General features: G+C 43.2%; 1 protein-coding gene across 1 annotated transcript in view; it reads left to right on the top strand.

The window, feature by feature from the left end:
• Nucleotides 1-14,841: 14,841 nt before the first annotated feature.
• The window catches only part of EVC (EvC ciliary complex subunit 1), an 86,545-nt gene continuing 78,708 nt past the window's right edge, over nucleotides 14,842-22,678 (top strand). The window contains exon 1 of the mRNA XM_063457770.1: nucleotides 14,842-15,242. Within this exon, the coding sequence (XP_063313840.1) occupies nucleotides 15,066-15,242 (177 nt within the window). The 5' untranslated portion in view covers nucleotides 14,842-15,065. The remainder of the gene's footprint in view (nucleotides 15,243-22,678) is intronic.

Raw genomic sequence — 22,678 nt, 5'->3', positions numbered from 1 at the left:
TATATTAAACATAACTTAATATAAATAAAATATAAAAATTTGAGAAATAAAGAAATTGTTATTTTTTTAGTTCTGCATAGCAATTTAACTGTGAATGTCACAATACTGTTAGCTGTTACAGCAATTATGTACACTTATTTGTATTCAGCGATGTCACACAAGTAAAACAGTAGCTCCCAATGTACAGGTTTTATGGTGTTTTGGAAAGTTACAGGGTCAAATATAGTACATTAAATTTTTCAGTTTAAAAAAATTTAAATTTGCCAGACTGGTTATGTTGCCTTTGAGAGCCTATGGTAGCCCAGGAATGAGAATTACCCCCATGATGGCATACCATTTGCAAAAGTAGACAACTCAAGGTATTGCAAATGGGGTATGTCCAGTCTTTTTTAGTAGCCACTTAGTCACAAACACTGGCCAAAGTTAGCATTCATATTTGTTGTGTATGAAAAATGCAAAAACGAAATTGAACGCTAATTTTCCTGAGGGACACCACTTGCCCCCTCTGTCCAGCTTAAAAATTTACCATTAATGACAACTCTTTGTACTTTTAAGCCAACGTTCTACCCAAGAACAAGCATTTTCATCTAGACCGATTTCCTTGAGTTTGAACACTAATCTATTGTGTGGAACTGTATCAAATGCCTTGGCAAAATCCAAATAGATCACATCCACTGCAACACCCTGATCTACCGTATACTTCTACTTACTTCTTCGTAGAATGCAATAAAGTTATCTTGACATGACCTGTGCTTCATAAAACCATGCTGATTTTTGCTGATAACCATGTTCTTCTAAAGGAATTCTTGAATATTATCCCTTAACAAACTTTCAAATATTTTCCCAGCCACAGAAGTTAAGCTCATCTTAAGCTCATTTTCCCAGCCACAGAAGTTAAGCATCAGTGTCTGGCAGAGACCCAGGTAACTGGACTAACCGTTATGCCCCATTATGGGAGATGCTAGGCCAGGGCACTACAAGTAATCCCATTATAACCACTACAGCTGGCTATAATGGTTGTGACCTTTGGAGTAACCTTTAAAGGATTGTGACCAACAAGGAATAACATACACAATTTGCATACATTCATCCAAAAGCAAAAACAAGACTTCACCAGGCCTGATTACTCTTTAACTCATCCCCCTCCCCCCCCCCCCCCGAAAAAAAAAAATATATTTTTTCCATAAATAGTTTTGTGACTCAATTACCAAAGAAGTGTATGCAATATTGAAAAAGCCCCACAAAGAAAAGTAACAAAAGTATTTTTATAGTGTTTGTCATTTGGCAGGTTTAAGGCACAAAGGGCTATATTCTGTTCTACAAGGCACAAAAGATATATCTGGTAAATCTGTTTCCCCACATTTTTATTAGGACAGCTGGTATCCAAAGATTAAGCAAAGATAATAGAGCGGTTTAGGCACCATAACCACTACAGCCTGCTGTTGTGTATATGGTGCCTTGAGTACCCTGGAGCCCAGCCCGGTGTAGTACGTCAAACCATTTTAAAATGGTTTGACAACTTACCTGGTTTCCACGGGGATCTGTGCTGCATTCATATACCAAATAAAGGTCCATACTCATTGGCTGAGAAAGCGGACACTCTCATCCATAATTGCATAATTATGGCTACAGAGAATAGCCAACACCTTATCTCCCCACTGAGACTGCCTTATACTTACAGTTATAAGTTATAAGTCCCTGACTCTCACATGTCAAAGGAAGTATTTGCACTGCGTCCTTGCTGTGCAAATAGCATGTGCGATGTGTGCACTATGCATGTACATCTCTCCCTTCAGTTTAAGAAAGCTGCACTTAGTCCTAACTGATAGCGGATACAGTATAAACACTTCCACTGACCCTATGTGTGGATACCATGGAGCATAGGCTGGGGGATTAAATACTTAGCAGCTATTAAGTTACAATAGATAAAATGATTTTTTGTATTGCATTACTTTGCACTTGGTGTCGGCATGTAATTAGGTAATTATGTAGGTAAAAACATTCCTATGTAATTTTTTCTTCAGGAGTGTCAAAGAAAGATTCTGTCAACTAAACATTCACTCCTTTTGTTGCTATGTGATACTACAACTTAAACGTATACGTTCAGCAGTCTCTTGCTGCTGAGATATATGTTTGTAAACCTGCAAACACGCCGAGTTTCAATGCAGTGTACTACCGAGTGACTAAAGAGAATCTGTTATCTACAAATTGTACACAAAATCTACTACATGTAGATATTGATTTAATCTACATATTGAGCTGGGAAAATCACAAACTCAGATATTGATTAAAAGGGTGTTCTATCTACCATTACCACTACACCGTTATGTAGTGGTTATGGTACCAACATGTCTCTGGCTCAGCCAGTGAAGTGTAACTTTTGCAATAACAGTATATGTAGTGTAAGCTGGGCCATGATAGCCAGGGGTACCCTCAGTTTGTGTGAAACTACCCAAAAGCTGCTTGTGGAAGAGCACCAGGAGTATGCTGGCACCATAACTACTACAGCAAACTAAACAAGTTATATGTGGACTATTCGAAATGTTTATGTACCATTAAATAACAGGTATCACTGCACTGGACAACACAGTATAAGCTCACCTTGACATTGGCAATTAGATTACACTTTATTGGCCAATGTAGTGGTAAGAAAAGCACATATAGGTTTTATTTTTAGGAGTTTATTACATTGTTTCTATATTGTACCTAGTGTAAGAGCTTTCCAATTTATATCTCTTAAGCATAGGGTAACCACATATCAGTAGTGATGTACCGAACTGTTTGCTAGCGAATAGTTCCTGGCGAACATAGCGTGTTTGCGTTCGCCATGGCGGGCGAACACATGCGCGGTTCGATCCGCCCCCTATTCGTCATCATTGACTAAACTTTGACCCTGTGCCTCACAGTCAGCAGACACATTCCAGCCAATCAGCAGCAGACCCTCCCTTCCAGACCCTCCCACCTCCTGTACAGCATCCATTTTAGATTCATTCTGAAGCTGCATTCATAGATAGAGGAGGGAAAGTGGAGCTGCTGCTCATTTGATAGGGAAATGTATAGCTAGGCTGGTGTATTCAGTGTCCACTACAGTCCTGAAGAAGGACTCTTCTGATCTCTGCTGTAAGGACAGCACCCCAAAAAGCCCTTTTTAGGGCTAGAACATCAGTCTGCTTTTTTTTGTGTAATCTTATTGCAGTTGCCTGCCTGCCTGACAGCTTCTGTGTCAGGCTCACAGTGGATACTGTGCCCACTTGCCCAGTGCCACCACTCATATCTGGTGTCACAATAGCTTGCATTTAAAAACAACAAAAATTTTTTCACTGTAATAGATTAATTAGCAGTTAGTTGTCTGCAAGCATCTGTGTGTCAGGCCAACAGCGTGTACTCTGCCAGTGCACAGTGCCACAGTGGATACTGTGCCCACTTGCCCAGTGCCACCACTCATATATGGTGTCACAATAGCTTAAGCTTGACATTTAAAAATATTTTTTTTTTCACTCTAATAGATTGAATAGCAGTTAGTTGTCTGCCAGCTTCTGTGTGTTAGGCCAACAGCGTGTACTCTGCCAACCTCTGCCAGTGCACATTGCCACTCATATCTGGTGTCACAATAGCGTGCATTTAAAAACAAAAAACTTTTTTCACTGTTATAGATTGAATAGCAGTTAGTTGTCTTCAAGCGGGTGTGTCAGGCCTACAGCGTGTACTCTGCCAACCTCTGCCAGTGCACATTGCCACTCATATCTGGTCTCACAGTAGCTTGCACGCATAGTACCACTAATCCCCCCCCAAAAAATGACAGGCAGAGGCAGGCCACCCCGCAGGGGCCATCGTGGTCGTGGTGCTGTGATTCCCTTTTGCCCTAGAATAATGCCCAGTTTTCAGAGGCCACGTAACCTGAACTTGAAAAGTTCTGAGGACATAGTTGACTGGCTAACACAGGACACCCAATCTTCTACAGCTTCCGCTCGGAACCTTGACGCACCATCCTCCTCCAGCTTAGCTTCGGGCACCTCAAGATACCACTCACCCGCCTGCCGCCACCACCAACACTAGCACCACAGCCGCTTCAATTGGTATGTCAGAGGAGTTATTTACACATCCGTTTGAAAAAATGAGTGATGCGCAACCATTATTGCCAGAGGATGTAGATAACAGGGATATGTCTCAGGCAGGCAGCATTACACACATGGACGTACGGTGTGATGATAATGATGTTGTACCCGCTGCTGCTTCCTTTGCTGAGTTGTCAGATACAAGTGAAGCGGTTGATGATGACGATGCGTCCATGGATGTCACGTGGGTGCCCCCTCGGCAAGAAGAAGAACAGGGCGAAAGTTCAGATGGGGAGACAGAGAGGAGGAGGAGGAGACGAGTTGGAAGCAGGGGGAGGTCGTTGCAAGGAGCTAGTGGCATAGTCAGACAGCATGCATTGGCACCCAGGGTCAGCCCGACAGCACGCCAATCAACGCATGCTGTGTCCACCCCCAGAATGCCGTCATTGCAGAGCTCAGCAGTGTGGATTTTTTTTTGTGTGTCTGCCTCTGACAACAGCGATGCCATTTGCAACCTGTGCCAAAAGAAACTGACTCGTGGGAAGTCCAACACCCACCTAGGTACAACTGCTTTGCGTAGGCACATGATCGCACATCACAAACGCCTATGGGATCAACACATGAGTACAAGCAGCACGCCTACTCTAAGCCGCCATCCTCCTCCTGGTCCAGCATCTTCAGCCACGTCAACCACTGCTGTCCTCCTTGCCCCCTCTCAACCATCCGCCACTCCGTCTCTCGCCTTGAGCAGTTCCCGCTCATCTGCCCACAGTCAGGTGTCCGTCAAGGACATGTTTGAGCGTAAGAAGCCAATGTCAGCAAGTCACCCCCTTGCCCAGCGTCTGACAGCTGGCTTGTCTGAACCAGTGGCGTACATACCAGGGTCGCAGGGGTCGCGGCTGCGACCGGGCCCGGCCCACCAGGGGGCCCGTCCGCCCTGCGACCCGGTATGTACCCACTGTGGCCAGCCTCTTCCCCTGGGGGGGCCCAGGAGCCGGCCACCTCAGGGCCCCCAGAGGCTGGCCGTGGTATCACCGGGCTGGCGGGCGCACAAGGGAGCACTTTCCCCTGGGTGCTCCCTCTTCAGCTCCCTCGCGCACCGCACTGATACCGGAGCCGGAAGATGACGTCATCTTCCGGCTCCGGTATCAGTACGCGGCGCGCGAGGGAGCTGAAGAGGGAGCACCCAGGGGAAAGTGCTCCCTCGCGCGTGCGCACCTGCCAGCCAGATAACCCGCCCAGCAGCACCACCACCACTGGACCCCAGGGAATCCCCTCAGCACTTCTAAAGGTAGGGAGGCTGGGGGGATTAAATGAAAAAAAAAGTGTGTGTGAGTGTGAGTGTTAGTGTTAGTGAGTGTGTTAGTGAGTGTGTGTGTGTTAGTGAGTGTGTGTGTTAGTGAGTGTGTGTGTGTTAGTGAGTGTGTTAGTGAGTGTGTGTGTGTGTGTGTGTGTGTGTGTTAGAGTGTGTGTCTGTTAGTGTTAGTGAGTGTGTGTGTTAGTGAGTGTGTGTCTGTTAGTGTTAGAGTGCGTGTCTGTTAGTGTTATAGTGTGTGTGTGTTAGTTTTAGTGAGTGTGAGTGTGTGTGTGTGTGTGTTAGTGTTAGTGAGTGTGTGTGTGTTAGTGAGTGTGTGTGTGTGTGTGTTAGTGTTATAGTGTGTGTGTCTGTTAGTTTTAGTGTGTGTGTGTGTGTGTGTGTTAGAGAGTGCGTGTGTCTGTTAGTGTGTCAGTGAGTGTGTTACTGTGTGTGTCTGTTAGTGAGTGTGTGTTTTGTAAGTGAGTGAGTGTGTATGTCTGTCACTGAGTGTGTATGCATCTGTTCATGAGAGTGTGTATGTCTTAAGCACTAACCTTTTTCCAGCGCCGGACACCCTTGGCGCTGGGGATCTCCCCGCCACTCAGTTCCGAATGCGCATGCAAACCGCCCATAGGAAAGCATTACTCAATGCTTTCCTATGGACGTTCAGCGTCTTATCACTGTGATTTTCACAGTGAGAATCGCAGAAGCTCCTCTAGCGGCTGTCAATGAGACAGCCACTAGAGGCTGGATTAACCCTCAGTGAAACATAGCAGTTTTTCTGAAACTGCTATGTTTTCAGCTGCAGGGTTAAAACTAGAGGGACCTGGCACCCAGACCACTTCATTGAGCTGATGTGATCTGGGTGTCCGTAGTGGTCCTTTAAGTGTATGTCTATCTGCATGCACTGGCGTACATACCGCGGTCGCAGGGGTCGCAGCCCTGTGACCCCTCTAACCAGGTGCCCACCGCCAGTTCGCGCAGAGTAAGCGCGCGGGGGGACCCACGGATCAGTTTTCGCACCGGGGCCCCATGGGTTGTGTGTACGCCACTGGTCTGAACTATTAGCACGCCAGCTTACCATACAAGCTGGTGGAGTCTGAGGCGTTCAAAAAATTTGTAGCTATTGGGACACAGCAGTGGAAGGTACCCGGACGAAATTTCTTTTCACAAAAGGCAATCCCCAACCTGTACTCGATTGTGCAAAAGGAAGTAATGGCATGTCTGGTACACAGTGTTGGGGCAAGGGTCCATCTGACCACTGATACCTGGTCTGCAAAGCATGGTCAGGGCAGGTATATCACCTACACTGCGCATTGGGTAAACCTGCTGACGGCTGCCAAGCATGGAATGCGTGGCTCTGCAGAGGAGTTGGTGACACCGCCACGACTTGCAGGCAGGCCTGCTGCCACCTCCTCTACTCCTCCTACTCCATCCTCTTCCATAACCTCCTCGGCTGAGTCCTCTTCTGCTGCTGCGTCTTGCTCCACATCAATGGCAACCCCCCCCCCAGCTCCCCAGGTACTATTCCACATTCCGGATATGGCAGTGTCACGCCGTCTTGGGTTTGACTTGCTTGAAAGCAGAGAGTCACACCGGACAAGCACTCCTGTCCACCCTGAACGCACAGGTGGAAAAGTGGCTGACTCCGCAGCAACTGGATATCGGCAAAGTGGTTTGTGACAATGGAACAAATTTGTTGGCAGCATTGAAGTTGGGCAAGTTGATGGCACATGTGTGTAATCTGATCGTACAACGCTTTGTGCATAAGTACACAGGCTTATAGGACGTCCTGAAGCAGGCCAGTAAGGTGTGTGGCCATTTCAGGCGTTCCTACATGGCCATGGCGCACTTTGCAGATACCCAGTGGCGAAACAACATGCCAGTGAGGCGCTTGATTTGCGACAGCCCGACACGATGGAATTCAACACTCCTAATGTTCGACCGCCTGCTCCAAAAAGAAAAAGCCGTTAATGAATATTTGTATGACCGGGGTGCTAGGACAGCCTCTGGGGAGCTGGGAATTTTTGTTGCCACGTTACTGGACGCTCATGCGCAATGCCTGTAGGCTCATGCGTCCTTTTGAGGAGGTGACAAACCTAGTCAGTCGCACCGAAGGCACCATCAGCGACATCATACCATTTGTTTTCTTCCTGGAGCGTGCCCTGCGAAGAGTGCTGGATCAGGCCGTAGATGAGCGTAAAGAGGAAGAGGAAGAGTTGTGGTCACCATCACGACCAGAAACAGCCTTATCAGCATCGCTTGCTGGACCTGCGGCAATGCTGGAAAAGGATTGTGAGGAAGAGGAGTCAGAGGAAGAATATGGCTTTGAGGAGGAGGAGGAAGAACAACCACAACAGGCATCCCAGAGTGCTCGTTGTCACCTATCTGGTACCCATGGTGTTGTACGTGGCTGGGGGGAAGAACATACCTTCATTGAGATCACTGAGGAGGATGAACGGGAAATGAGTAGCTCGGCATCCAACCTTGTGCAAATGGAGTCTTTCATGCTGTCGTGCCTGTTGAGGGACCCTAGTATAAAAAGGCTGAAGGAGAACGACCTGTACTGGGTGTCCACGCTACTAGACCCCCGGTATAAGCAGAAAGTGGCTGAAATTTTACCAAATTACAACAAGTTGGATAGGATGCAGCATTTGCAAAATAAATTAAAAAGTATGCTTTACACAGCGTATAAGGGTGATGTCACAGCACAACGGGAATCTAACAGGGGAAGAGGTGAAACTAATCCTCCTCCTCCCACGACGGCAAGGACAGGACGCTTTAAAGACGTGTTGTTGATGGAGGACATGCAGAGCTTTTTAAGTCCTACGCATCGCCACAGCCCTTCGGGATCCACCCTCAGAGAACGACTCGACCGACAGGTAGCAGACTACCTCGCCTTAACTGCAGATATCGACACTCTGAGGAGCGATGAACCCCTTGACTACTGGGTGTGCAGGCTTGACCTGTGGCCTGAGCTATCCTAATTTGCGATAGAACTTCTGGCCTGCCCCGCTTCAAGTGTCCTGTCAGAAAGGACCTTCAGTGCAGAAGGATGTAATGTCACTGAGAAGAGAAGTCGCCTAGGTCAAAAAAGTCTAGATTACCTCACCTTTATTAAGATGAATGAGGGATGGATCCCAAAGGGACTGACAGTGGATGATACATTCGACTAAAAAAGGCCTGATGAGATGAGCTGCCTTGGGCTAAAAATGGTGACCCTATGTAGGAGGAACAGTCCCTATTCTGCTCTGTGTCAGTGTGTATAAGGGTCCCTGAGGGCAGATGTCAATCCATATCTGCCAAGTGACCCTATGTAGAGGGAACTGTCCCTATTCTGCTCTGTGTCAGTGTGTATCAGGGTCTCTGAGTACAGGTGTCAATCCATATCTGCCAAGTGACCCTATGTAGGGGGAACAGTCCCTATTCTGCTCTGTGTCAATGTGTATCAGGGTCTCTGAGGACAGGTATCAATCCATATCTGCCAAGTGACCCTATGTAGGAGGAACAGTCCCTATTCTGCTCTGTGTCAGTGTGTGTCAGGGTCCCTGAGGACAGGTGTCAATCCATATCTGCCAAGTGACCCTATGTAGGGGGAACAGTCCCTATTCTGGTCTGTGTCAGTGTGTATCAGGGATCATTAGGATAGGTGTCAATCCATATCAGCCAAGTGACCCTATGTAGGTGGAACAGTCCCTATTCTGCTCTGTGTCAGTGTGTATCAGGGTCCCTGAGGACAGGTGTCAATCCATATCTGCCAAGTGACCCTATGTAGGAGGAACAGTCCCTATTCTGCTCTGTGTCAGTGTGTATAAGGGTCCCTGAGGGCAGATGTCAATCCATATCTGCCAAGTGACCCTATGTAGAGGGAACAGTCCCTATTCTGCTCTGTGTCAATGTGTATCAGGGTCTCTGAGGACAGGTATCAATCCATATCTGCCAAGTGACCCTATGTAGGAGGAACAGTCCCTATTCTGCTCTGTGTCAGTGTGTATCAGGGTCCCTGAGGACAGGTGTCAATCCATATCTGCCAAGTGACCCTATGTAGGGGGAACAGTCCCTATTCTGGTCTGTGTCGGTGTGTATCAGGGATCATTAGGATAGGTGTCAATCCATATCTGCCAAGTGACCCTATGTAGGTGGAACAGTCCCTATTCTGCTCTGTGTCAGTGTGTATCAGGGTCCCTGAGGACAGGTGTCAATCCATATCTGCCAAGTGACCCTATGTAGGAGGAACAGTCCCTATTCTGCTCTGTGTCAGTGTGTATCAGGGTCTCTGAGGACAGGTGTCAATCGATATGTCAAGGTGTCAATATGTCATATGTCAGGTGTCAATCCATATCCATTGTGATTTAGGAATGTTAGGTGATGTATGCCCTTTATGGATTAAAACCAGACTCTGCATCAACTGTGTAATTTTCCATGGGAGTTTTGCCATGGATCCCCCCCTCCGGCATGCCACAGTCCAGGTGTTAGTCCCCTTGAAACAACTTTTCTATCACTATTGTGGCCAGAAAAAGTGCCTGTGAGTTTTAAAATTCGCCTGCCCATTGAAGTCTATGGCGGTTCGCCCGGTTCGCGAACGTTTGCGTTCGCCATTCGCAAACCGAAAATGTTATGTTCACGACATCTCTACATATCAGGCCATTCTTTTAATATTTTCTTTTGGCTTGTTCAAGAAAGGCTCCTATTTCCATTCAGCCTAAGGGCAACAGAAATAGAAATCTGCCCTTGATAACCACAATTCAGATCCCACAACAGTGCCAATAAATGGGCCTAAATGGCTGGCCAGAACTAGTATACGTATCTCAGTTGCAAGCGGGTGACAATTGATTGTTTGCACATACAAACAGGGTTGAGTTCTGGAATGGTTGCAAATATGTTGAATAGAACTAATAGAATCAGCAATATGATACAGTATAAGGAAGTAACATACTATCAGCACGTGGAAAATGTTAGTAACACAGTTTGCAACTATACCATACTGGATTTAGACAGACTAGCCCAAATGCCGATTGTTAAATAGACACTCCACAACCCTAAATAACTTTAGCTTGCCGTAGTGCTTTACGTGTGGTTGAGTGTGTCCCTTTTTTATATTTCGCAAAAAGTGCAAATTTTAATAGACATTGACATGAACCTGGTTACACTACTTGGCTTTCAATCAAACAACTGGTCCTGTTACTTCCTGATTTGGCTAGCTCAGTGGAGCTCAACTCAAGAGGCAGTGATTGTTCAGAACACCTGCCTTCTCATTGAGCTGCATTGGGAAGTCTGTGATTGGACAGCCATAGAAAGTCTGGGCGGGGTTAGAATGGGAGGGCTTGTAAGGGCTTCAGACAGCAGAACTGCAAGTTGTTTTATATTTACCTCAATTAAACAATGTATAATTAAATGCCTGCATTTTCCATTGAGGTTTATCTACTAAATGGCAGCTCTTTTTTTTTTCTTCTCATTTATATTTTATTAGAGTTTTGTTGCAGTTATAGTATCGCATAGTTACAGTTACATATAACAATGTCGGTAGAAGATAAAACATCATTCACTGTCATTACTATGGTGAGCCTTTTGTGGTTATACATTAGGTTAATGCTAAGTACGTGTGCCATAAAGGGGGTACAAAAGAAGCAATAATAATATAAAACCAAAGAATAATCAAAAGAAATGTTGACAGTTCTGTCATTAATGTGAAATCAGCTAGTGTCTAAGTTTAAGAGTGGTTAGGCGATTGGGTTAAACAGTAATGTGTAGAGTAGTTACAAACGGTTAGTCACCGTATCTTACGGTGACATAGTACGTAGGGGATATTTTGGTAATTGTCATGGACTGCCTCCGATGGGACTACACTTGTCTTCCCCAAATTTTCCAAGTATCTAGAAATGCTTGTGTTTAGTTACTGGAGGAGAGCGACATGCGCTCATATGTGTAAAATTACTGTATTTTATCCCTAAGTTGGGAAGAGGACAGAAATTTAACAGACTTCCAGCTGAAAGCTAGGAGATTGTGAGATGCTTGCAAATTGATAGCAGTTAGCTGTCTGTGCCTACGTTCTATAATTGGGGGGGAATAGCGGGGCAAACAACCGGATGCCATCATGGGGAAAGCGGAGATTCCACGTGTCCTCAGGATGGTGTGGACATCATCCCAAAGTGGCCGGACACCACCAGATATGGATTAGGGTCGTCCTATCTGAAGCATATCTCCAGCACACAGGGGAAGTATTAGGGGACATATGTTGTAATCTATGTGGAGTCAAATACCACCAATAAAGTAGCTTGCCGTAAGTCTCTACATGGGAGAAATATCTTGTCCATTTGGAAAGGTCGTTGAGGTCATGTAGCCAGTCGTTGTCAGTGAGTGGCATGCCACAGTCTGATTCCCACTGTGTTTTGCATCCCATGGGTTTGCTAGGTAAAAGCTCCAACCAGGCTTTATAACACAAGGAAAGCGTATTCGGTTTATTAGGGGATGCTCAACATTTCTCTTGTATTAGTTTAGGGGAAACAGAGCATTTAGCGTGGGAGTCAGGAGAGTTATCTGTGAGGTAAGTATACTCTTGATTTGTAGATATGAGAATATTGTGTGGTTAGGGACATGCCATGTCTCTTGCAGAGTGGGGAACGATTTAATGTTTTGCCTTTCCAGGAGTTGGGATACCTGAGATAATTGGTGCCAGAGTCCTGAGGGCAGTTAAAGAGGATTTGGTGTGGAATTGTGTTTTGCAACCCATGGCAGAGAGAATGGCAGCTCTTTTATAGTACTGTCTATTGGCATGTAGAACTGGCATGTGCCAAGAAAACAAGACAGATTTGCACATAATAAAAAAGACAATACTGCAAACATCTAAATGACTTCAAGGAACACTTCAAGTACATCAACTTGCTGAAGTCTTTAGGGTAGAGTTGCCTGCTCCTCAACACTTATTTTACAAAATCGTCAATATAAAGAGAAATATATATATTTTTTTAAAATACGATAAATCAGATGCCAAGAGACTTTCGTTTATTGCATGCTTTAGGCTGCAATTCAACGCAGAAGTTTGAGGCTGCTAAATCTCTGTGATACAGCTCACTAAAAGGGACAGTTTAGGCACCATAACAACTTTATCAAAATTAAGTTGTTATGGTGCCAGGAGGTTCCTGGCCCTGGCTCAACTTAAGGGGTTGAACCATTCTTGAACTTACATTTTACAAGCCAGTTTTAGGAATAGGGATTCACTGCTTGGCTGAGAGCGTTAACTGGAAGCTCTCAGACAATCAGCAGCACCGCTATCCAATTCTGCACGTGCCTTCTATTTTAAAGAATTTTAGAAAACAGAATGGCAGAGAGGAAGGGAGATTTGGCGTTGGAGCACAGACTTGAACGGTTTAACCCCTTAAAGTGAGTCAGTGCCAGGGACTTCCTGCCACCAAAACAACTTTATCAAAATGAAGTTGTTATGGTGCTCAGAGTGTTCCTTAAGTTGTGTATTTTTCACCAGCTGTACACATCCACTATTTGTTGTAGGGATCCTCACTGACAAGCCTGAAATTTGTTTATGGACATACTTTCCTGCCTCTGCTGAGCAAAAAAAGAGGAAGGCCTACAGCAGGGATCGACCAATATTTCCAGAGTCGATGTTGATACAGATTACGGGTCACCTTCTAATAACCGATGATGATATTCTGTACATTTACATTTTTTGAACAAGCAACACATGTTCTACACAAATCTGGCATTAACTGAACATGCTGACAGCAATCATATTCCTAGCACTCTCAGGCACCCAAGCCATACTGGGATCAACGAGATCAGCAATCACACTCTCAGTCAGCCAGCCCAGTACATTATAGTAGATTATTCACGGTCTGACCTAAATGCCTTCAGCTGAGCTTTGCATGCAGGGACTCTCAGGGATGCGTGATTTGATTGCTACCTCCTGTCCTGTTGTGTTTTATACCCCACCTCCTATAGACTGTAAGCTCGTTTGAGCAGGGTCCTCTCCAACCTACTGTTACTGTAAGTTTTTGTAATTGTCTCATTTATTGTTAAACCTCCCCCCTTAATAATATTGTAAAGCAATATGCTACAGAATATGCTGGCGCTATATACATACCAATAATAATACGTGGTTGCAATGTAGCACCTCATTGGCTGGAGTTTCCAGATGTAAAAGAGGTCATTGTCAGAACCTATGATCGTTCTATCCCTTGCTTACAGTAGTTGCTGGAACTAGTTTACCATCTATTGTAAACTAGATTTTTATTTTCACCAAAAACAGTGTTGTTGTTTTTTTCTGGGGGCATATCTACTAAACGATTGGAAAAAATTGTAGAGAGTGTTTTTTTTTTAAGAACAATATGCAATAGCAGCTTTGCATGTCTATTGGAACACTCTAAGCACTATATAGAACCACCAGAGCACACTGTAGTCCTTATGGTAACAGGACAGCCAAACTATTGGTAAGTAGTCAAACTATTTGCTAACGGTTTGACTTCTTACCTGGTGTCCAGTTCCTACATTGAGAGCTGTAGATACTGTACAGTTAGCTGGGATATGGATATTGTTACCAAACGCAATGGTACTCATCTTATTGACCTCAGCTCAGAAGCATAAATACCTGACTTACTGAAAAATAACGTACAGCCTTGGAAAATGAACCTGGGCTCCAACCACTGAATTGATGTATCAGTCAAGATGAATTATAATTATGGAAGTGATAATACTCATATCACAGCTATTTCATTTAAATCTATTCCATAAAACTTTTGACTTAACACCTTCTGGCAAGGATCAAATCACATTAACCCTTAGAATATAGCACTTAGATCCAGATGTATAGTTCTTCTCCAAGTGAATTCATTTGACCCTTACCTCAATTAGTTTGTCACATGTGTCTGAATGGCAGCCCATCTTGGTGTATGGAGAGGGGAATCTTGCAGGTAGAGTCTCATACACCTGGTTTAGACAAAATCCGAACTCTTCTGTGGATTTAGCTCTGTGACCACATTTATCATTATATGGAAAGCCCCCCATGGAGAGCTGGGGTTCAGCGCACAGGTCGGTAGTGAAAGTGTTAATACTTTGCATGGACACATTGTATGGCTGAGCACACAGTAAGAGTGTGATATACAGAGCCTGCCCAATGCAGTGGGATCCTGTGTGCCAGTAACAATGAGATTCCGTCCAAAATGCCATTTCTCTAGCTGTACATCAAAAGGACTGTATCAGTCCTAGGGGTTCCTTTATTGGCAATCCACCAGTCCTTCGCCCCCTTGACTCTCTCTTATAAGTTGCATGAAGTTTTTAGGGGTCATAGCTCAGCGATGCTGCTTTAAGGAACAGAATTTGCAGTGGGACAGGGAACCAGTTAACTTCCAGGATAGGAAGCAGAGGGGCAATGCACAATAACAAAAAAAGCCTACTTTTAGGAATGTGTGAGCCAGCCTCCCAGCTCTGGAAATCCCTCTCAGATTGGTGAATTTGGCCAAGTAACATGAGCCTCCCCTCCCTTCCTGCTCTCCCCCTCTCTTTGCATTGTGGGAGCTGTAGTGCTTTCTCCATGGGAACTCTTCACTTGTTGAGGAATTTAGAAAAACGACTTGGTATTAACCTGCCCGAGAGCTGTGCATTACAACAATGTATCAGCCCGTGTAAACAATGCTTGACGTTCCTGCAGTGCACGTTCTGTGCTGAGATACAAAGTATCCCAAGGCCTGTGTGGCAGCCTAGCCATGGCCAGTTCCAGCCTTTGTAACTCTGATATTGTGCTGCAGTACAGTGTAGAGTCAGTCCAGATAGTCCCTGGTTTGCTAGCCACAGCTGTGGTCCTGGGCACTGTGATTGGCATCATCTCTGCAGGGCTGCTATCTGTCTATGTGTTCCTGCCATGGCTATCAAAGAAGAAAAAGGTATGTTTTGTTAAGTATTTACTATATTTTGTTCCTGAGGCGCCTACATACATAGTAGTGTTGTACAGTACAGCCAATATAAATAGCATTGACAGCGTAGGTGTGATTTCCCTTTTTTAAGGGGTTAATATGGGTCATACTGCTGATCGTATTCACAAATATTGATAAGCTTCATGAAGCTGTTTACAAACATGGATTGTTAATAAAGTGCTATACATAATTACACAATCGTTTTATTAGTTTAGCAAACAGTTTATTCTGCAACCATAAATAAAGTGTGATCTATCCCTCTGTAGGACACACGTAGTAAAAAAAAAACAAAAAAAAAAACATTTGGGTAACTTTTATGTTCTTGTTTTGAGGGAGTTTTAGGTTTAGTTTAGTTTAGAATAAAATCACTTATCTTAAAGTGTTTTTTTGTTTTTGGTTTTTAATTCATGGGTATAATGTTGCTCCTCATTTATGGGTCTCTTTGTGGGCTTTATTTACTAAATAGTGAATTGTGGTGAACTGAAATTGGTTTGGAATGTCAGACCAAAATAGTTGCACTGTAAAAATTCTGGAATTCGTTAATTTTTCGAGTTTGGCTATTTTAGTCTAAAATGATTCATAGATTTGTAATTCAGTGAAAAAAACAATTGCATCTCCTGCTAAAGTGCTGGGAATCTCTGCTGCATAGCCCATATTCTGTGCATAGGATAATTTAACAAACAGAGACAGTGCAATGTGGTAAACGTAATACCTAATTTCAATATTAAAGCTAAACTAGCAGGCTTATAGGATCAAATATTCTAAATTATTCATTTAACACCAAATTGCAATAAACTGCAATCTGAACTGGGATTTAGGCTAAATAGCTAAACGAAGACAGTGAGAATATTTGTTTTTCTCCAAATTAACTATTTCGGTCTGAAGTTTGTAATTCAACCTTCAGCTCAGCAACATTTAGTGGATACACTGGGAAATATGGCAAATTGTAAAACTGCACTGAAAATGTTGGTCTTAGTAGCCAAACTTGAAAAGTCTACAGCTTCTTCACATCAGATATTTTGGCATGAAATGCGTTGCCCTATTAATGGAATCGTCTATGCACAAAAGCTGCTCAATAGTTAAGGAACACTCCAATCACCATAACCACCATGGTTGGTTTAGCATCGCCCCCGTGTAAGTAGTTACATCACTCTAGACTGGTTAGACTTATTACTTGGGGTCCACCGGATATAACTCCCCACCAATACTACAGCCTACAGGGGAGCCAGGAATTCCCTGCCTGAATTTAGCCTGGCAGCTCTAAGCCAAAAACAGGCCTCGAGTCTAGTGGCTGTCAGACAAACTGCCACTGGATGCACTTCCACTTTACATTATTTGATTTTCAAAACATGTCATAACACACAGTATGACAATGCTGAATGCGGCTACTACTTTCCAAAGAGATTCAATGCATTGGATTACATTGTATTCAGTGCTTCTCATTAAGAAACGTGGGATTGGTGATTGCCAAGTATTCTGCATGTGCCCTCAATGCTTATCAATGAGAGGCATCTGATTGGGCCAGAGGTCATCATAACTAATTATCTCCCCATAAAATGATTGGGCTGCAAAGCACAGACTGCCTCCATGCTTGAGTACAGGTAAGCTTAAAGGGACACTATAGGCACCCAGATCACTTCAGCTCATTGAATTGGTTTGGGTGCATTGGCCCTGTCAGTTTAACCCTGCAGTGATAATTAGTTATTGATAATCTGCAATAATTCCATTGTAGGGTTAACTCTGCCAGACAGCCACTGTAGGTGCTTACAGGTTGTTAGGCGACTTTTGGTAGCCTAACTGACGCTAGATGTCCTCACGCTTTGCTTGAGAACATCCAGTGTCTGCTAAAACCCCCGTAGGAAAGGATTGATTCAATGCTTTCCTATTGAGTTGTCCTAATATGGTACCACGGCACTCACTGTGCATGCACATTAGGTCCCCAAAGTTGGGGGAGGAGAAGTGAAGGCAGAGCCTGACCCAGCACCGTGGTACATCTGCGCTGGATTCAGGTAAGTGACACAATGGGTTTTAACCCTTTCTGAGATTCAGGGTGGCATGTGAACAAAGAGGGCACTATAGGCTAGAAATACAAGTTTGTATCCTGTAGTTTCCCTTTAATTGTGTTTTGCAACTTTTTTTTTTTTTTAAACAAAAGGTGTTGCCGTAATCTAAACAAAAATTAACACTCCTAACTTGAAAATAAATATGTGTTTTCAAATGTACACACCACAAATCACTATTTAGTACATATACCCCAATGATAACATGCATGCATTAAGTTATTCATTTTTCCATTGGGTGTTTATCTAAAAACAGCTTGCAAAAGCTTTAAATTTCTTGTCTGCAGCCTTCGCAAGCCCTCCCCTTCCAGACCCGCTCAGAGTTTCTGTGGCTGTCCAATCACAGACTTCCCAATGCAGCTCAATGATAAGTCTTTGCAAGGCAGGTTCTCTGGCCAATTGCTTGCCTCTTGAGTCTAGCTCCACTGAGCTAACAAAACCAGGAAATAACAGTTTATTTTATAAAAGTGTCATTCCTATTGAAGTCTGTACTTTTTCTAAAATAAACAAAGCATTTCAGCAAGCTAGAGTGCTTAAGGTGTTCTTTAGGTATAGGTAGTGTTCCTTTAATTCCCTATAATCCCTAATTTAGTGCTTAAACACACTCATGATGGCAGTTTTCTCCATATTTATTATTCGTGCAATTGCCCTTGGGAAAAAAGAGAAAATTGTATTTTTTCCACATGTCTATTGCTCATTTTTGTAGCAAACTGTGCAGCTACTGTTTTTAAAATGATGTAATTATATTATGCTAATTTTACTGACAGTCTTTTTTTCCCCCAGTTTGAGATGTTTTTCACATTCAGGAGTTCTTATCTCATGCCCCATGCAGACATGGATGGATTATCTCCAGGCCTTTGTAATATAAATCTATCAAATTGCTATCATGGGCACAGAGACTGTTATAGTTCTAATGAAAAGCCGTGCTGAAGCACAATGTCCGGCGGAAGTGGCTAAAAACCTGAATTACCCTGGCCATGTGATACCAGTGTTTCCTATATTATTATTATTTATATAGCGTCATCAAATTCCGTAGTGCCGTACAATGGGATATCTATTCCAGAAACTAGTAAATATGTATGCAGTTACCTGCTCTCCCATAGTGGGTCACTATACCTAATTTGGGTTTAAAGTGAACTTGTCATGACTGGTTCTCTTTAACCGGAATGCACTCCCTAGGCACAGACAGACTGTATCCATCATAGAGATACATGACATATTCAATGTAAAGTTATTAGATTGTACAATTCTTCAGGTTCTGAGCCGCCATGTTTGCAGCTCATTGGGACTTATATTGCCAGCGCGTCAGTCTCTAAACAGACTGACATCTGTCACTCAATTCCTGTGCTCCCTTGCCGACATTAGAGGCTCTGGCTAGAAAGTAATCATGCCATTTAAACAGCATGCACCGTGGTTACTATGCTGAAGAGCAGGAGGGGGGCCTGTAGGAGAGTTATTCTTCTCTCCTTGTTATTCATTTCTTTGGTATAAAGGTGAATGCTGAATCTATACTGAAGATTTGATTGACAGGTGGAAAAGGGAACTATTTTTAAATGGATCTGTTACTTTAAGAAGTCTTTACACAGAGTGGCAGGTTCATTGTCCCAAACACATACTAGTTCCTAAGGTCCATTTGAAATTCCAATGCAGTTTTGATCAGTAGTTCATACAGAATACAGTATATCTTTATGAAAAACTGAATAGTGCCAAATCTGCTTTAAATAGGTTTTTCTCTCAAATTATATATTTGCAAATAATTATGCTTGTGTGCTCTAGCACCCTAAGCACTACAGAGTAGTGGTTATGGTGTTTGGTTCAATCCTTTAAAGCTAAATGTAAATTTTGGACATGACAGTCCCTCATTCACTCAACCCAGTGACGGCTAATGAAGCTCTTATTGAGAAGTACAGTAGAAGAAGTTAAAATCTTCCTGTGTCACTTTTGTGTCCGGTGTGAAGCAATTACTCCATAAAGCTCCAAGTTTGCTTACACATACTCACGCATTGCAGAGAATGCCACGTTGGCTTGCATTTTATTTGCAATAATATAGCCTCTGCAACAGTGATAATGAATCTGCATGGATAAGAATGCAGCACCTTTATAGCACTATTAATAATAAAGATAAGGTTAATTTAAGAGCGCAGTACCGTGGTTTACCTCACACTGTGAAACCATGTACTAAAATGTTTGGAAGATATAATTTAAAGGGATACTGTAGGCAGTGGCGTACACACAATCCATGGGGCCCCGGTGTGAAACTGATCCGTGGGCCCCCCCCAACCTTCTCCCCCCTGACTGTGCCCCCCGCCGACAGACACATACATACATACATACATACATACATACATACATACACACTCACAGACACATACATAAACACATGCAGACAAATACATACAGAGACACACACATACATACACACTCACAGACACATACATAAACACATGCAGACAAATACATACAGAGACACACACATACATACACACTCACAGATACATGCAGACAAATACATACAGAGACATACACACTCACAGATACATATATAAACACATGCAGACAAATACATACAGAGACACACACATACATACACACATGCAGAGACACAGACACACATGCAGAGACACAGACACATACACACACACACACATACATACACACATGCAGAGACACAGACACACATGCAGAGACACAGACACATACACACACACACACATACATACACACATACAGAGACACAGACACACATGCAGAGACACAGACACAGACACATACACACACACATACATACACACATGTAGACATTTGAATGTAACGTACATTTTAAATTTACAGATTGAAAACATAATTTTCACCTTATGCGACGTGCATGTCTATTTTATGGAAAATGAATGCACTGTTTCTCATCATATAAATATATCGCAGATTGATGGGAGAATGTAATCTGAAACTCTGTCCCTCAGCAATAAATTAAACGTATTATCCCCTTTAATATGTCTCCTACAAGCACAACCCTTCCATTAGTCCTCATGCTCTGGGATTCAGCTAAATGATGGAAATCATATTTAATCTAATTTGATGCACATTCCTGTTACATTATTAAAATGTTTATCCAATATTAACAGTGCTGTGGGGATTTTAGTTAGTTGAGTTAACGTGTGCTAAGTAGTTGTAATTTCTTCAAATGTTTCTAGAAATTGAACATTTAGTATCTAAAAAGAAACGTAACATTTCTCTACAAAGATATTCTCTTTTTATTAAAGAGACACAGGTTGGGGCTCACCACCAACTTTAATTCATTGTAAGCAGGGCCAGATTAAGAGCACAGTGGGCCTGGTGCTGACAATTATTATGGGCCTAATTACGGAATCTTATCGACCAAAAACACTAAAACAGTTATACCTCCCAAGCATCATGTATCTGATGGAGATGGTGCTGGAGGGAAACTCATAGGATATTTCTATCAGAAAACACATAACCTATGCTAATCTCTCTCTAATTTATGCTTTTATATTTCAAGTAAATCCATAACCCCTAACAGCAGTGTCCAGTGAAGCAGGAAGTCAATGAGCGGGGTAAAAGGGTGGGCCACTGGTGCGAATCACGTGACCAGACCTGCCAAAAGGGGCGAACATGCCCAAAAAGGGGTCATGTCTGTCCAAAGAATTTGAAGGACAGCCTGGCATGAATGCATGTCAGGCTGCCCGCCAATCATGCAGGCTGTCCAACTAAGGGCATACTATGCAGGCAGCACCCTGAGCTTGACATAAATGCGTCTAATGATATGCTTGCTCAACGCTTTCTAATGACTGCCCCCTAGCACTCACTGGTCCACTTGTCTCCTTACCTTCTTACTAGCAGGCAGAAGTTCCTGGTATATAGTCTGGGACAGAGAAAATGTGTATGTAGTGAGTGTAGAAGAAAGGGAACATACCACAGTGTTAGAGAGACCAACGTCTGCATTACCTAAACTAATTTTATTGTCAGCCAGTCCACACAAGTTTTGTTCCCATACATCCCTCTTAAGCTTCCAAACTTAAAGGGACACTATAGTCACCAGAACAACTACAGCTTATTGTACTTGTTCTGGTAAGTAGAATCATTCCATTCAGGCTTTTTTGCAGTAAACACTGTCTTTTCAGAGAAAATAACTCCACTGGCCAATCCTTAGATGGCTGCTAGAGGTGCTTCCTGTGGCAGTACTGCCTAGTGTGCAGCACTGCCATTCAGTGTCTCCACCCTCTGCATGCAGACTCTGAACTTTCCTCATAGAGATGCATTGATTCAATCTATCTTTATGAGGAGATGCTGATTGTGCTGATTGTGTCTCAGTGGCCCCATATGCCCCATATGTCCCCTAGTGTTTCAGTGTCCCCATGTGTCCCTGCTGCCTTTCCCCCCATCCCTCACTTACCTGAGCTGTAGAGCTGCTGTCTGGACTCTGTGCTGTGTTGCTGCTCCCCCACGGATCAGTGAGTAGTAAAGAGGCAGGGAAGGATATGCTGTAACTTCCTATTCCTGCCTCTCTCCACACACAGTGAACCCTACAGAGTAATCTCCATTTATTCTGAGAAAAATACCTGCATTTGTATTGTCGGTATTACTGGAAAACCGGCACGGCCAGGCAGCCTCAAGTACCGGCTGTGCCAGTAAAATACCAGTCAGGTGGCAACAAAGAAGCCCCTATGTTAATCCGGCCCTGATTGTAAGCATGTATAAATGATGTGGAAAAACTTGAAAAAATATGTTTAATGATTTCTGCAAATGTGTACGTTCTTCAGGCTAAAATTTGTCAGCCAATGTTTGTCCTCTCTATGTTTTCAGTATTCAGTAGAAGCATCAGTTGTTAGTAGTTTTATTTATGAAATAACTTGAGTAATATTGCATATCATTGTTACTTTGGTATATTATTGTTATATTATGATACAAGGAGGTCTTCTGTCATTGGCTTATATCTGTAGCACGTGAGCTCATTGAGCAGGGCTCTCAACCCCTCTGTTCCTATGCGTCCAACTTGTCTGGTTACAATTACGTGTCTGTAAGGCCACCCATTGTACAGCGCTACAGAATTTGCTGGCGCTATTTCAATAAAAAAAAATAACAGCCGCAAATTTTTAGAAATTTCTGCATCTATAAACACATAAATAGAACTGTTGGTAAGTTCAAGCTGTGACATGTTGAACAATTACATTGCAAATATAGTAATGCCTAGGATTGGCAAACAAAAAATTCCCAAGAATATCAAAACTGTGAATCTTTTTTTTTTTTTATTGTTTGTTATTAGTAATTTGCATTGTCTGTATGTCTGTATAATTAATTACGTCCTGCTTCGGCATTTTCTTTGTATTT

Source organism: Pelobates fuscus, chromosome 6 (genome assembly GCF_036172605.1).
Source record: "Pelobates fuscus isolate aPelFus1 chromosome 6, aPelFus1.pri, whole genome shotgun sequence".
Taxonomy (NCBI): Eukaryota; Metazoa; Chordata; class Amphibia; order Anura; family Pelobatidae; genus Pelobates; species Pelobates fuscus.
The sequence above is the reverse complement of the archived record's forward strand: the minus strand, read 5'-3'. Positions and strand labels throughout refer to the sequence as shown.